The sequence below is a fragment of the Beta vulgaris genome, chromosome 2, assembly GCF_026745355.1.
Source record: "Beta vulgaris subsp. vulgaris cultivar EL10 chromosome 2, EL10.2, whole genome shotgun sequence".
Classification (NCBI taxonomy): domain Eukaryota; kingdom Viridiplantae; phylum Streptophyta; class Magnoliopsida; order Caryophyllales; family Amaranthaceae; genus Beta; species Beta vulgaris.
Window position 1 is genome coordinate 3,961,165 of NC_079203.1, and position 16,968 is coordinate 3,978,132.

Sequence of the window (16,968 nt, forward strand, 5' to 3'; positions counted from 1 at the left end):
TATATTATTCCGATTTTCAATAATATGCATATTATTCTTAAATGGGCTCCTTTCTAACCTATGCACCAAAAATTGATAAAATTGAAAAATATAATCAAGTGAATGTATGATAATTTCATCTGCTTTTACTTTTGCTAAATAAAATTGATAAATATGTCATAATTAATCAAGAATATTATTGTCATAATTGACTTCAACTTACTTCCTTTGTTTTTTTTTTCTTGCAACACTTTCCTAAAAACGAAATAATTGATTAATTGCAACACTTTCTACTTTTGTTTTTCCTTTCTTTCTATCTCTCTCCAATCACATGAGACCCTCTTTTTTTTCCTCTCTACCTCTCTCCTAATACCCAAATTTTGCATTGGAGTTGATGGAAAAAAAAGTGTTGCAAGTAAAAAAAAAAAGGAGGAAGTACATATATGATAATTTCATCTTCCTCCCATTCGCACACTATTTTTCACCTCTCACATTCACCCTTCCATCTTCTTATTCCTTCTTACACATAGGGGGTGTTTGGTTAGAAGAGGGGAAAGGGAAAGGAATCAAGTAAGGGTTAGGAGGGGAAAAGAATAAAAAAAGCCCCAATTAAAATACATGCTTGGTAGTAAAAACAAGGGAAAGGGTTTAAAAAAAACCCCTCCCCTCTCTTCTTCTTCTGGTAACCAACTCTCTTCTCCGGCACTCACTCCTTTTCACCGGATAATATCTACGTCGCCTCCCCCCTTCTCTCTCTCTCTCCGGCAACGAAATCGGCAATTGGTGTGGTCGGGGGTGAAACCTGGGTTATTTTTCGTGGGTCTGGGCTAGTTGTCAGGGGGTTGGGGTGCGTCGTCGATGGGCTAGGGTGGGAAAACGGCGGTCTGGGGTGGGTTTCTGGTGAGATGGGGTTGGTTTTGGGGGGTTTTTATGGGTTACGGGTGATTTTTTATGGATTGCGGGTGGTTTTTGGGGAGGGGTAGGTGGTTTTCGAGCAACTTGGGGTGGGCGGTGGGCTATGGGCGAATTTGGTAGTCTGGTTTAGGGGTTAGGTGGGATTTGGTGCTGGTGGTTTTGTGGGTGTTAGAGGTGGTTTGGTGGTTGTTGCGGTGGTGCAGGTGGGTGCGGTGGGGTTGGGTGACAGAAGATGGGTGGTTGAGGACTGGAGGTGGTTGTTGATAGGGTTGGGTGGACAAAGGTGATGGTCAAGGGTTTTTCATTCCCTCATTTCTAAGTGGAGGGGGTAGTGGGAAATCAACATAGAGGGATTTGGGGTAATGGAGGGGAAAAGAGGGAAAAGAAAACACTCAATCCAAACAAGTTTTAAGGGAATGGAATCAACTTTCCTCTAACCCCCTAACCAAACTCCCCCTAGTCCTTCCCCATTTTCGTCACCGATCATTGATCGTTATTTCCCATGAACACATGTTCCCTACCCATTGTCTGTCGACTAACATGTTAGGACTCCTATTATAGATAGATACTATGATTATGTTACGTTTGCATGGTATTAGGACTTTTTCCTCTAGATTGTATAAATAACTTTTGATGATGAATGAGAATACAACACAATTGACCAAATCTTAACATGGTATCAAGAGCCAGAGACAATTGAACAAACCCTAAAAAAATGCTGGGGGCCGAGTGAATTCAGAAAACAAAACCAAACCTTACGAACACCATAACTCGTCGAACTCCAAAAGTTCTCATATTTTTTCGAAAATCAAGAAGAAGAAAAAACAAGAAGCAATATGGTGATGAATGACAGGGACGAGCAAAATTCAAAAGAGAAACTTGATGATGAAGGTTATGAGATGATGTCGGTGATGTTAAGGATGAAAAAAGTACAACTAGAGGAGAACTAAAAAGAGCTTGTTCAAGAAGAGGCCCTCTAGATGTGGGAGACCAATGATTAAGACCAATGGCAACACCGCGAGGCAAATTTACGCGAACAAGGAGACTTCAGGCAGCGGCACAAGTGAACAATTCGGGGGTTGGCTCCGTAAAACACATGCGAGAAGTAGAATCTTCAAGCTTAGTGGGCTTGAACGCTGAACAATGGAGGAAGATACTTAATTTGCTAAATTTACCAAAACCCAAAGACCGTTTGCATGGTCAGGATGCTTGGATTTTAGATACGGGGCCACCCATCATGTGACAGGAAATTTTGAAATCTATGTGATGTCGAGAAAATTCAAGGTTTCCACTTGGCTTACCTAACAGAAGTTCTACAGATGCAACATACGGAGCCATGTCATACTTCCTGGAAATTTAACATTTTATTTATTCCTAAATTGGATTGTTATTTAATTTTCGTTCCTCAATTACTAGGTTCTACAAATTGTATTGTGCAATTCACTAAAATCTTATGCATGATACAAGGCAGCAGGACGAGAACGTTGATTGGAGTGGGTGAGGACGTGATGGACTTTTCTTTTTCCCAAAGTGTTTGGAGGATGAAGATCATGGTTGTTGATGGCATAGCATCGATGGATGTATGGCATAAGTGTTTGAGTAATCATTAAAAAAAAAAGTTATGTGTCATTTACCTTTTCTGATCTAGTATTAATAGTTGCAATAACAATGGATCTGATGTCTGTTTTCGTGCCCACCAATCTAGAACCAGTTTTTTTTTCCAGAGTGATAGTAGAGTTAGTAGGATTTTTGAATTAATTCATTGTGATTTATGGGGACCATATTGAACTAAGTCTGCTTGTGGTGCTTCATATTTTTTAAACCATAGTAGATGTTTTTGTCACTGTTTGTATTTATTTGTCATATAATAAATTGAAGGTTGAAATTATGTTCTTGCATTTTGTAGCATTAATAGAGAGACAACGTAATCAGATAATTAAACGTGTTGGGAGTGATAGCCAAGAATCCTGTTTTTCATGAGGGCACTAAACACATTATGTAATCCCCCACATTTTTAAAGGATTTTCATAAATATATTAAAGTATTTATGTAGTTATATTTAAATCCAAATGAGTTTGGAAAATGATTTGACTTTTAAAAAGGGTTGACTATTTTAAAAGTCAACTATAAATATTTTTCTTAGCTTAATAAAATTTGTAATATTTTAATTAAGCGTGTTTTAAATAAGAGTTTCATTATTAAAAGCATATTTGAAAAGAAAACTTAATGGAATCGAAAGCCCAAAAGTAATAAAAAGGGAAAGGATAATTTGATGACTAAAGTCCTAATAAGCCCATCTTGTTAGTCATCAAAGTTTTAATTATTGAAATTTCTTTTCCTAAGCCCAAAAGGATTAGCCTATTTAGATATCCTAAAAACCCAAATATTTTGCCCTACACTCTATTTCCTCTCTCCTCCCTTGCACGTAACTTCCGAAATTTCTCTCCCTCACTCGACATTTTCTCTCTCCTCCTTCTTTGTGCGTGAGTTCCTATTTTGCTCTCAAAAATCGTTTCTTCTTCGCTAAGTAACGTTTCTTGTTGAACAAGAAACGTCACAAATATTTTCTTGAAGCCGAAAACCTGCTGCCCGCCGGTCCTTGCTGATGTCTTCAGTCCGGCGCTGCTCTTCCTCCTTTTGTTTCGGTTGTTTTCTTTACTTTCTTTAAGATTCCATTAAAGTCCTAATTTTTATTGTTATTTTATTTCTATTTACATGATTATAAGTTGAATTATTATTTATTATGAAAAACTTAGTTTCGGTTTTCATATGCATAAAAGGAAAAAATTTCAGATTTATTATTTTTAGTTTTAATCATGAAAGATGTGATTTTTAGGGTTTTAAATCACTAGAAATCGTATATTTAAAGTATGAATATGAATTTTGATTGGAATACGATTTTTATATGCATTTAAAATATTTTCAGAAGGTTTAGAAAATTTTATAAATGCTGGAAATTCAGAAAGTTAGTATTTTAAGGTTTTTAATGGTTTTAATCACTAGAATAGTTGATCTATACTTGGGATTAAAAATAACGAGAGTTTAAATTATAAAAACGATTTTTTTTAAAGAAGTTTAAAAGGGTTTGGGACGTTTTTAAAGTTGCTGTATTTTTTTAGTTCAAGTATTTACTTGATTATTTATTGTTCTAGGCGGAGATTTCATTTTAGGGGACTTTTAGAGCATAAAAGTGGCCTACCGTTGCGTTTATACAAGGTACGTACATAGTCTACGTGCTATATGGTTTAGGAACGTGCTAATGTCCTTTTTGGAACTAAAAAGTTGACAGTGACCAATGAAAACTCGTTGAGGCTAAAAACATTCGTGAAAATGGTTAATTTTTAGGCTCTTCAATGCGTGTAAAAATGTTACCAATCACCAAATAAAAAATCTAGAGGGAAACATATTTTTGCTTTGGCGAAATTTAATCATTACTAAAAGTGGGGGCTCAGTGGAGGATATCACTTTTTCACTTTTTTATTTGACAAATTTACAATTCTGTCCTGAATAGTGGATAGTAAATCCACTATCCGTTAGCGGTTTATCGAAACTCATTAAGTAAAGTAATTAATGATAGTATACTTTTCGAGTGTTAGTAACCAAGATAAGATTTGGTTTCATGGTCTTGTTAGTACAATATGGTTGTATAGAGGCTTGTTTGTAAAAAACCTTCAATTGTTTATAGCTCAATCGTTGCGGGAAGAGTATATGATAGTTTATTTCCTCAATGAGGTCTCTAGGATGCACATGATTGTTAGTTTTGCAATATATTCTTCAACTTGCCTATAAAAAAAGAGGGATAGATATTTTACATGTTAAAAGTTGTATGTTACTTTATTTTATTAGTTGTTTGTCAAGTCTGTAATACAATATAATTGTACAAGGCACATTGCTCCTTTTGTCGACTGAGCATGACATAAGTCTGTATAAAAATTTTAAGCTGATATAAGTGTGGAAGGACCATTCTCTACACTCGCCCCACCTCATTAACATTCCTACTGTATCCAAACATACTAGAGGATATATAGATGTCATAGTAGTACTTTGTGTGTGATTTTATTGAGGATTTAGGGGATATATATTTGTTATCAACAAGACAACAACCTTATCATAGGAAACAACTTCTTGAAGATGCAAGTAATCTACCAGCAAATCGCAAGTTCAACCAAACCTGAGATATGTTAGGGATGCATACAAACATAATTTTTGTCCAACAAATGATATGCAAATTTTAATTAGAAGTCCGAGTTGAAGAACATTTATCATATGTAGATTACTGTATTATAGTTGGAAGTAAGACAATAGACAATCATCTGTCAATGATATGCATGATGGAAGACATGATAGATTACATAGAATATGATTCACAATCAATGCTTCTCAATCCTCGGGGTTGCCCGATGGTTGTTGTTGTCTTAAGATTTAGTCAAATTGTGTTATGTTATCATTAATCAGCAAAAGCTATTTATACAATCTAGAGGACACAATTCTAATACTATACAAACATAACATAATAATAATATCTATCTATAATAGGAGTCCTAACACCCCGCCCCCCTCAGGGCGTACACATTCCTCGCACCCAATTTGGATAACAAAAACTCAAACTACGTCCAATCAAGTGTTTTAGTAAATATATTTGTCAACTAAAACCCCCTCTATTATCGGTCTCACAGACAAATCAAAAGCACCCCATCTCTGCTCTAAATCTTCATTTAAGACCTCATTCTAGGAGACATTGATCATGACAAGAAAATATATAGGAATATTATGAAGAAAATTAGAAAACTGAAGATATGTAGAGTATTAGAAAACCGAAAATATGATTATACAAGTAATGTATATTTATAGTGTGTTTTTGGATCCACTTAAGTCTAGTAAAACCTCATTTATATTGACGGTTGAGAAATAGTGTAAACTAAATGCTACAAATATAGAATGCAAAATTCAGTTTGACTCTAGGAAATACTCCTATAATTAATGCTACATGCACTTCAGTTTGTCAATAGACATAGATATAATACAGATACAACATTAACAATAATTGCTTTACATGTTACTTGCCTGTGTGCTGCATGTAAATTGAGAATATGTATGAGTATGACTTGTTTGTATGGAAGTTTGATGCAAACAAATAATTTCAGTTTTGGTATTAATTCGTAAGTGGATTAATTTAAGTAAGTTGAAATCATGTGTTACATAGATTTCTTGGAGATTATTAATTTATCTTATAAGAACCGTGGATCTTATTTGGTAAGTATGGATTATACCTATGTAAAGGTACGGAGTTTTGTTGGCTAGGTTCAACAAAGGATAAAAGGGAAAATAAAAGGGAAAATAAAAGGAGTCTTGATTGATAAGTTATGGATCACTTGTTAATTCAAAGATAAAAAGAATGTTGTTATGATTATGTGATTATTGAATTATGTGTTATTTGGTTGTTGTGGTGTCAACACAAGTAATAATTATATTTAACGTAAAGTGAAACGAGAATAAGTTATAGACTTTAGACTGGTGCACGTCTAGAGTTGGACACTAAGGGTTGGGGTACATAGTCCGCCGTGATATGTATTTCGAGGGTTGGATTGATCACCATTCCTCTTTAGTTCAAAGGTTCCTCGATATCGTAGGTCATTCTGGTTTACGGAGTCATGACCGTATTTCCTATTTTTGGTTGGTCAACTCGTCCAATAACTATTCCATTAAAGTAATAAAAGTTGGGTCCAGTGTAGTTCAGTAAAAGTTGTTTGTAGAGTATTATTTACTTATGTTATTATTTATTCCTACGAGTTATGTTTGTAGTATCATGCTTAGGATTATTTGTGTCTGATATGTAGTACTCAGCTTTGCTGATTACGTGCTTGTCTGTGTTTGTGATCATGGCTTTGCCTATTCATCCTGTGGTGATCCTTCGGGGGAGCAGAGTCAAGAAAGCATTGACATTACAGGTTCGAAGATGCATACCATTGGGAAATCTGGATTGGAGAGGCTTTTGTGACATTAGTCGTATTTAAGTTGTTCCTAGGAATTTATATTTCAAACTTTAGCTTTAAGTTGGTGTGTTTCAGTTCAAACATTGTTTGACTCTTATTTCATAAGTTTAATAAAGTTGGTTTTGTTTTAGTAAGTTTTCCGCTGCAAAATTCTGAGTAAGCCGAAACGTTATCACACGGGCGATAATGCCTGGGTAATTCTCTAGATTTGTTATAAAAGTATTTTCTAGAAAGAGAGAATTATCGGGGTGTTACACATTAAGACTGATTGTCACTCGTTCGTGATGTGGTGACTGAGAGGATTATTACTCCATCTTATGATCCTATTAATCACCCGGCTATCATCCGTTTAAACCGGGTTTTTCACCCACTTAATAAACCGGGTGGAGCGGAAAATTGAAACTTGTAATTGAGTTTTGGATACAGAACCAAATCCTCATTGAATTGGATTTTTCCATTAGAAGGGGCTCGTAAAAAGCGATTAATCAAGTCCGACAACGGGTTTTCCAACAAGCCTTACAAGGAGCTTAAATCGGCGGCATAGGAAAACCTTCTTTCATTTCAACCTAATAAAAAGCAAGATGTAAAAAAACTAGTAATTTATTGTAATATACAAATTTTAACAAGTTACACTTACCACAACGTAATGCTCCATCCGCTGCAAAAATCCTAATGTGATGACTCGATCAGGTGCATGGTTCCCCTCACGAGCAATTATTGGCAAAAAAGTAATTGGTTGATCAAGAGACCAACAAACAACTACCACATTATATCTGGTGGAGATCACAAAACCCATGTCAAGTAATGACATCCGGTAATCTTTAGTAGCGGATCCGACATAGTGTTGAAGGGAGATCAAAGTTGATCTAACATTATCGTGACCTCCTAGAATATCACTGTAAATGTTTAACCTAGTCTCAATCTCCATAGCTAACTCTTCCCGAACAGTTGGCCATCGTTCCTCATCCTCATAAATCCATCGAGAAACGGCCCTATAACCACAATTACCATCAGCTCCAACATTGTGTATACTACTAATATAAGGTACTATGTAGGAGGGGAGTTGATCATGAAATGGCAAGATATTGGGAGGAATTATTTGTGAAGCATTTGAGAGTGTCAACGAAGAACGTCCACGTCCACGACCACGACCTTTAGCTGATGTAGAAGTAGAAGCACATCCACCACGTTCAGTTTTAGAATTCTTGGAGCATGTTTGTTCTGTGTATTCCCAATCAGATGGATCTCTTCTTGTAGAGTTTTTTTTTGGAGGACGACCTCTAGGTTGGGCTGTAGTATGTGGCTCGTTCAATCTTGTGAATTCTGGGTGCACTATTTTTTCCAATTGAGCAGCTATTATTTTTTTACTTTGTTCAGGTAGATCTAGAATATCCTTGAAGTACACTTGCAATTCCTTATCAATATCATGCCGGATCTGAAAATGAGATTCTTCATCTAAATTGTAATGTGGAGCAGCACTTCTAAGTTTAAGAGTCCTCCAAAAAGGGTGGATATCCGTAAGTTGAATACTTGCATTTCTTTCTTCCATCTCCATCATCTCATGAGCACACGGAAGTCCATGCGTATGTCTTAAATAACATCCACAAACGAAACCATCAACACCAACTTCATTTGCACGTTTATATTCACTATCAAGCAAGCGTATAGCCTTATGTGATACTCGACCTTTCAATAACATAAATAGACGTAGCACTGTCACATGAGGATCTCTGTTTTGGGACCTTTGGAAAGAGGCTTTTATTTCACGTTTCTGGGCTTCCAAAAACGAATGAATAATTGGCCATATTGTATCCAAACTTCCTGTCGAAGTCTTTAACCACGATTTCAGTGCTGCATGAGCACTTTCCACCCTGTAATATAATTAAGAATAATAACGATAACACATAAAAAATTGCCACATATAAATATCATTTACTTATTTGAATTATAATTCAATTAATTGAAATTTTTATTTACCTGTTGGTCGTTCTTGTGCCCAAATGTAGGATGTTCATTGTAAAAGCATTGACAAATCTATCACTATATGGATCCAACCAAGTAGATTTCACATAATCTAACACAGCTGGCATAGACTTAAAGGCTTCATTCATTTCTTTTAATCGTTGTTCATACGATTCAACTTGGTGCATCCACTAACTTATCCATCTAGCGAAATGCTTTGACAATATCTTCATTTTTAGTCAACTTGCCCACATAGTTGTCCACATTTTTCCCAATATGTCTTGTACATAAAAGATGAGCCGAGTTAGGAAATATTTGTCTAACGCGTTGATAAGAGCCAATTCCCTGTCAGTTACAATCACACCCGGCAATTCTCTGGATCAAATAACTGTTTACACATTCCAGGACCCATTGGTAATTTAATTTCCTTTCGTTTCTCAACCAAGCAAAGGCGACACAAAATTTTTTCCAGTTGGAACTATCCAACTATCTCCAAAAAAGGCATTTTGTATCTGTTTGTCTTATATGTACAATCAATGACTAAAACATAAGGAAACAAAAACAATAGATCAACAACATCATGATGAGCAAAAACTATGTCACTAACCACATTTGTTCCCACTTCTTCACGATGCCATTGTAGATAGTTATTATCAACAATCACCTTCATTAGTTGTTGCATCACAGACCTACCACATATTGCCTCGGTTTTCAACTTCTGACGGGCATTATAAATATGTTTCACTGTAGTCAAAGTCTCTTCATCCACCCTACTAAGAACTTTCATGATTTGACTAGGCGGTACATGAGATTTAGTTAATTCTTCTACCAAATTGAGCTCATCTTTACTTAACATGCCAATAAGTGCACGTCCCTCGTTGAAATCGGGAAGATCATGATTGTGCTTTCCATTAATGACATAGACACTCCAACCACCACCAAAGCACTCATTCGCTTGAAGTCGAAAAGGACACAGTCTTTTTTTTGTACCGGTAAATTTCTCCACATCTACACGTTCTCTAGACTTATGAAGTCTATATCTCCCGCTTCTTTCACAAGTGAGGGTAGCTTTTGCATTCCCCAAGCCTTGCCCTTCACCATATTGTGATCGAGCGATAATTATCACCATATTATGCAGCCTACCTACTTCAGTAACCCAATCACGTAATGCTTTTCGAGTGGGAAATATAGTTGTAGTGGTGAAAAATTCACTATAATCAGGTGTATTTTCATCAACCTCTTCTACATGGACATCTTCCTGACAATTTATGAAAACCACAAAATACATGTTATCATAAATTATACAATAAATGACAAAAAAAAAAACTATTTATACATCATTTTCGAACTTTGATAAATATCATCAATTTTACATCTTCAAATTCATAAATTAAGTCTCAACATCATCAATCTCAAACACAAATAGTAAATTGGTTTGTTTTGTATTTATATGTGTTAAACATTGCTTGGTGCGATTTATATGAAACAGATGATATTGTCTCGGAAACCTTTTACGAAACAAAAATAGCAGATTTCGTGCAGCTTGCACGAAACGGAATATAAAGAATTTCGTGCAAGGTGCACGAAACAGATTCAATTGTTTCGTGCAAGTTGCACGAAACAGATTCAATTGTTTCGTGCAAGTTGCACGAAACAGAATCATCTGTTTCGTGCAGCCTACACGAAACAGAATAAATCGTTTCGTGTAATCTACACGAAACAGACACGAACTACCGCAAAAAAAAAATACCCAGCGAAAAAATTTCACAACTTGAATCATAATTGCGAAAAAAAATTAACAACTTACATCAGATTGAAACTCAATTGGGTCAAAATTATGGTCCATTGAAATTCAAATTAAAGTTTGTAGATCTTCAATGAAGTTTTGTATATCTAACAGTTAGAGAGGATGAGAGAATATTTTTAGAGAGAGAAAGGGTTTTTTAGAAAGAATATGATAATAAGGGTTTTTTGGGGTTTTCTTAAGGCTGCGTTAGTAAAGTGGGGCTGCGTTTAGCAACCCCCTTAATCCACTATATAACATTAGACAGGTTTATAAAACCCTCATATTAAGAATAAGTTAAAACCATGTGGATCATAAGAAAAAAAAAAAAAGATAGATAACAATAAAGGTAGAGCTTGATTCACATTAGTCATAGATTTTGGGATTGTATATCAGTGTAAATTTGTAAAAGGAACTCAGATGTCAATATCTATGATAATGGTAATTTTCATTCTAAAATATCTATTTCCTTCCTTAACTCATTACAATTGATTAATGCTTGGAAATGTGGTATTAATAAAAATTTATGGAAAAGAAACACATGATTTAAGATGAAGTTAAGATAACCTCATGAGTCGTGAGCAAGGTAATAATAGCTGATAGGAGACATTTAGATTTTCAGATGCGTGGCAATTGGCATGTTCAATCCCACATCGTTTACGTTTGTAACAAGAAATGCAGTTTAAATACTCAGTGCAGCAACAATTCTTCGAGCCGTGACGAAAGCTGCGCCAAAGTGAATGGAGGGTCCTTCACAATAATCTGATCATGAGATGAGAAAAGGCGCTCCTGAGCTCAGTGAAATTTTTTTTATACTTACTTTAAGTAAAACGTTCCCCCTCAAAAAAAAAAAGTAAATTTTTCATTATAAATTAATAAGTTATCATTTTTGTTTATAATAGTACTAATATTTTTAGATTAGCATTCATATTATAATTTAAATCAGCCTTATATGCACACGATGCATGTGAAAATTATTGTTGAAGTTCAATAATACTTGCATAATTATATTTTGCGCTTAAAGATTGCTAATTATATTTTGCGCTTAAAGATCGCTAATTATATTTAGTAATAATTTATTTGATATATTACTTGTTAAGTTTCGTTGAATAAAAACATGTTCATATGCAACGATGTACAAACAAAGAAAGTAATTGATCATACACGTCTTCTATTTGATACTCCCTCCGTTTCCTAAAGATCTTCTCTCTTTCCGTTTAAGGGTGTTTTCAAAAGATCTTCCCTCTTTTGCTTTATTCCTTATTTGGCAAAACAAATTTCCCTATTTACCCTCTCATGTCACTATCATATGGTCCACCATTACATTATTAATTCAATTTTACTCCCTTTCTCTCTCATACTTTAACCCCTTTTTATTTGTTTATTTATTTAACCCCTTTCTCTCTCCTACTTTACTCACACCATGCCCCACACAACTTGATTTTCCTTGGTATCTGTAGGAACAGTAAGTGAGAAGATCTTTAGGAAACGGAGGGAGTACAATTTATTAAGATAATCACCTTCATTGGTAATGTATCTATTATATTTTTCTTTTGTAAACATACTACAATATTTGGAATAACATCCTATAATATCTCTATTATGTTTTTTCATAACATAATATAATACAATTCGGTACGATATCCTAACATATTTTATAGCTTCAAACTTTCTTACTCTCTCCTTAGCAATTAGCATCTTCATTTTATCTCTCTAAATTTTCAGTGTCTCTCTCCTCCCACCACAATAATCCAAAATAACCACCTTGCAACACAATCTCTCCTTCCATTCCAACGACCCTTATAAAATGATAGCTAACAAATTAGAAACGCGAAATTAAATTTTTATAAGGTAAAAGTAAATATAGTAATCAAATTATAAAAAACACATAACATGATAGCTAACAAAGCCCAAGCCAAGCTAAAAAGATGACATGTGAGGCTCTATAAACATCAATCTCCTTTATGAGACAACCAAGTCATAGTGCAATTTCAGTCTAAAGAGATAGTCTTATATGCACATGATGCGTGCGAGAACTAAACTGTCTTACATCTATAACCTCAAATAACATATAAGAAATATCGTCAAAAAAGTTCATCTAAGCAAAAAAAAAACCCATAAATTTTAAGGTTTCACAATGATTTTAGTAGCTTTTAAAGGCTTTTTCTTATATATATAGTAGTAGTACCCCATTACTAAAAAATGACATAGAAGGTTTGCAATGAATTTAGTGGTTGTCTAATAAGGCTTTTGTTTTACAGTACCTTATTACTGATTGTCCAAAATCCGATGCTAAATGAATCTAATATTTCCAATGTCAAAAGATAACTCAATTTTCTATTAATAACCATGTTTTAAAACTTAGTAATCAAACCGTAACTCAATTTCTTCAACCCAAATATCCCATCTCTAATCTCTCTCGATGTTAAAAAAAGTACCCCATCTCTGATCTCTCTCTCTAGCCTACCCATTTTCTATCTTTAAAAGTCATACTCTCTAGCCCCTCAAATCAAAATACTCTACCACCATCACCGGAATCAAGTCATTAGCACTAGCGTCGAAGAGCCACCGTCGACCGCTAATCTCATTTTATAGGCCTTGTTTGGTAAAGAGAAGTTTGGGTCAAAACTAGAGGTTTTAATTCATATTAGAGGATTTGACTAGTCAATCCTTTAATTTGAGTGTTTGGTAAAAAGAAGTTTCATTTAGCTAGATGGACCCAAAAAGCTCTGTTTGAAAATTTTGGGAGAGGAGTTTTTTGACATTAGAGGTTTGGAAATGAGTAGGTCAATTACATTTATGTCTTAAAGTTCTTAAAAGTTATACTAATAAATAAATTAAAAGTACAACAATAGATTATGCATATGTCCTTATTGGTTATTTTACACAATTATGTATGAATCAGTTATCAGCTACTTACCAAACACTTTTATACAAATAGCTAATACAATAAGCTAGTCAAAATAGCTATCGGCTAATACAATCAGCTAACAACTATCTGCTAATTGCCAAATAGGTATGTAAAGAAAACCTTCCAAAAATCAAACAAATTGAATGCAATTACTTTGAGTGGCACATGTCAAAAAAATCCCGTTTTGTCTCGTTGTCTCCTTTTTCAATTCTTTATGATGTAGCATTGCCCACTTCATGGTGTAGTTATGTTGAAGTTTTGTTATGCCTTCAAATTTTGTATGGCTTGGAAATAAAGAATTTTGACTAGTTCTGGTATTGTTGCATATTGAAGACGTGCACATAATAATGGATGTATTGTTACCAAAGAAACATCATGCAAGAACCCTTATACATTATCATTGGGATTTTGAAAAGAGATTGACAGTAGCAAATTTATGAGTAAAATTTGAGTTATTGAGTGTAAATTCTGAGCCTCAATTAACATGAATCGTTTTGGTGGTTAACATGAATCCTTTTTGGTCTTTTTCCTTATTTTTCAAAGAAATGATTTAAACAACAATCCTATACTTAACATCTCTTTGTACTTGCTATACAATATTATGCGCACATCTAATTTTGTGTTTCATAAAGCATTTCCCACCTGTTTTCAAATACGATAAAAGGTACTTAAGAGAACAAGCAATAACAAACTTAACTTTCCTGAATTTGCTACATTTTCTTTTTCTTATCCACTCCACAATATCAAACATGTTTATAAAACCCTCATATAGTCATATTAAGAGTAAGCCAAAACCATGTGGAGCCTAAGAAAGCAAATAAAAATAGATAACAACGAAGATAGAGCTTGATTCACATTAACCATAGATGTTAGTGTTGTATATCAGTGTAATTCGTAAAAGGAGCTCACATGTAAATATTCATGCTAATGCTACTTCATTTCATAATATCTATTTTCTTTCTAAAATTTCTTTTCCATCCATTACTTCTTGCAAATATGGTATTAATGAGAATTTACGAAAAAGAAGACCAAATGTTTTGAGATGAAGTTAAGCTAACCTCATGAGCAAGGTTATAAGGCCGGAGACATTCTTTTCAATCCTTTAATTCAAGTGTTTGGTAAAGAGAAGTTTCATTTAGCTGAATGGACCCAAAAAGCTCTGTTTGAAAACTTTGGGGGAGGAGCTTTTTGACATTAGAGGTTTGAGAGAATGGGTATAGGTCAATTACATTTATGTCCGAAAGTTCTTAAAAGTTACAGTAATAAAAAATTAAAAGTACAACAATAGATTGTGCATATGTCCTTATTGGTTATTTTACACAATTATGTATCAATCAGCTATTAGCTACTTACCAAACACTTTTATACAAATAGCTAATACAATCAGTTAGTCAAAATAACTATCGGCTAATACAATCAGCTAACAGCTATCCGCTAATTGCCAAACAGGTCCGTAAAGAAAACCTTCCAAAAATCAAACAAATTGAATGCAATTACTTTGAGTGGCGCATGTCAAAAAAAATTCCGTTTTGTCTCGCTGTCTCCCTTTTCAATTCTTTATGATGTAGCATTACCCACTTCATGGTGTAGTTATGTTGAACTTTTGTTATGCCTTCAAATTTTGTATGGCTTGGAAGTAAAGAATTTTGACTAGTTCTGGTATTGTTGCAGATTGAAGACCTGCACATAATAATGGATGTATTGTTACCAAAAGAACATCATGCAAGAACCCTTGTACATTATCATTGGGATTTTGAAAAGAGATTGACAGTAGCAAATTTATGAGTAAAGTTTGAGTTTTTGAGTGCAGATTCTGAGCCTCAATTAACATGAATCGTTTTGGTGAGTTAACATGAATCTTTTTTGTTTTTTTTTTTTCCTAATTTTCAAACAAATGATTTAAACAACAATCCTATACTTAACATCTCTTTGTACTTGCTGTACAATATTATGCACACATCTAATTTTGTGTTCCATAAAAGCATTTTCCCCCAGCTTTCAAATACGATAAAATAACAAACTTAACTTTCCTGAATTTGCTACATTTTCTTTTTCTTATCCACTCCACAATATCAGACATGTATATAAAACCCTCATATAGTCATATTAAGAGTAAGCCAAAACCATGTGGAGCCTAAGAAAGCAAATAAAAATAGATAACAACGAAGATAGAGCTTGATTCACATTAGCCATAGATATTAGCGTTGTATATCAGTGTAATTCGTAATGTAAATATTCATACTAATGCTACTTCATTCCAAAATATCTATTTTTTTTCTAAAATTTCTTTGCCATCCATTACTTCTCGGAAATATGGTATTAATGAGCATTTACGAAAAAGAAGACCAAATGTTTGGAGATGAAGTTAAGGTAACCTCATGAGCAAGGTTATAAGAGACATTCAGATATTTAGCTGCGTGGCATATTCATTCCCACATCGGTTACGCTGTGTCAAAAATACTTGTTTACGTATACATTACAGCGACAATATATTGAGCCGTGATGAGAGTTGCGCTAAAGTGGAAGGAGGGTCCTCCACAATAACCTGACCATCAGATGAGAAAAGGCGCTACTGAGCTCAATTGGATTAGTTTTTCTTCTCCATTATTATTTTTGAACTAGCAAAGTAGGAAACCTAATCATCTTTACGCATGTAAGAATTAAGACTGTTGCCTTTATCCTGTGTGATAGTATAAATTTCTTAAGTAACATTTTCATTATAGATCTAATAAGTTATCATTTTAATTTACAATGATACTAATATTATTAATATTTCTTTGTAATTTTAATAAGTTACACTATTAGGTTATATAAATCAAATTCATTTCAAATAGAAAAACTTCTGCGCATAATTTTAACCATAATTTATATAAATGTATTAAAAGGTTGTTTATGTGTACTCCCCACTTTTAAAAAAATATGTAAGTTTAAGATATCGAATATGTGACGTTTGAAATGAGAAATAAGAGTTTAATCATCAATACACTATGACTTTACTGTCTAACGTTTCAAATAAAATATGATAAAGTCTTGTAATAATTATAATTAACCAAAAAAAACTTAAACAAGTATACACATCTCTGACACTCTTATTTATTAATGTACTAGCTTTCCACCCGTGCAAAAATGCACGGGAGGTTTTATGTAGAAATGGTTTGGAGCTGTATATAATGTACGACAACATTATTTTGTATATTAAGTAGTTGTTTTTATTTGAAATATATTGAATCCGTGATTATTTAGAATCCATGTATTTAAGATTAAAAGAATATAAAATGTAAAATTATATTTAATATACATAAAAATCCTTTGTTATAACATTTTAAACTTTAAAAATATTGTGATCGTGATATATACATTTATAAATTTATGATTTTAGGATGTTTCTCCTAAAATCATGATTTGAATAGTAGCTGATTGATTTC

The 16,968-nt window shown here is 33.7% G+C and overlaps 2 protein-coding genes and 2 non-coding genes across 4 annotated transcripts; 2 read left to right on the forward strand and 2 right to left on the reverse strand.

The window, feature by feature from the left end:
* Positions 1 to 7,414: 7,414 nt before the first annotated feature.
* Positions 7,415 to 8,998, reverse strand: LOC125495270 (uncharacterized). The gene is made up of 3 exons (XM_048639932.2): positions 8,865 to 8,998; positions 7,525 to 8,758; positions 7,415 to 7,453 (listed from the first exon to the last, which is right to left on the reverse strand). The coding sequence occupies exons 1-3, from the start codon at positions 8,996 to 8,998 to the stop codon at positions 7,415 to 7,417; spliced, it is 1,407 nt and encodes a 468-aa protein (XP_048495889.2).
* Positions 8,999 to 9,327: 329 nt separating this feature from the next.
* Positions 9,328 to 10,137, reverse strand: LOC130590355 (uncharacterized). The gene has a single exon (XM_057392550.1). It carries the CDS (start codon positions 10,135 to 10,137, stop codon positions 9,328 to 9,330), a length of 810 nt encoding a protein of 269 aa, XP_057248533.1.
* Positions 10,138 to 11,343: 1,206 nt separating this feature from the next.
* Positions 11,344 to 11,429, forward strand: LOC125495365 (small nucleolar RNA snoR114). Its single transcript, XR_007272003.1, has one exon. It is a non-coding gene; the product is annotated as a small nucleolar RNA snoR114 (small nucleolar RNA).
* Positions 11,430 to 16,037: 4,608 nt separating this feature from the next.
* On the forward strand, positions 16,038 to 16,123 carry LOC125495368 (small nucleolar RNA snoR114). Its single transcript, XR_007272006.1, has one exon. It is a non-coding gene; the product is annotated as a small nucleolar RNA snoR114 (small nucleolar RNA).
* Positions 16,124 to 16,968: the final 845 nt, after the last annotated feature.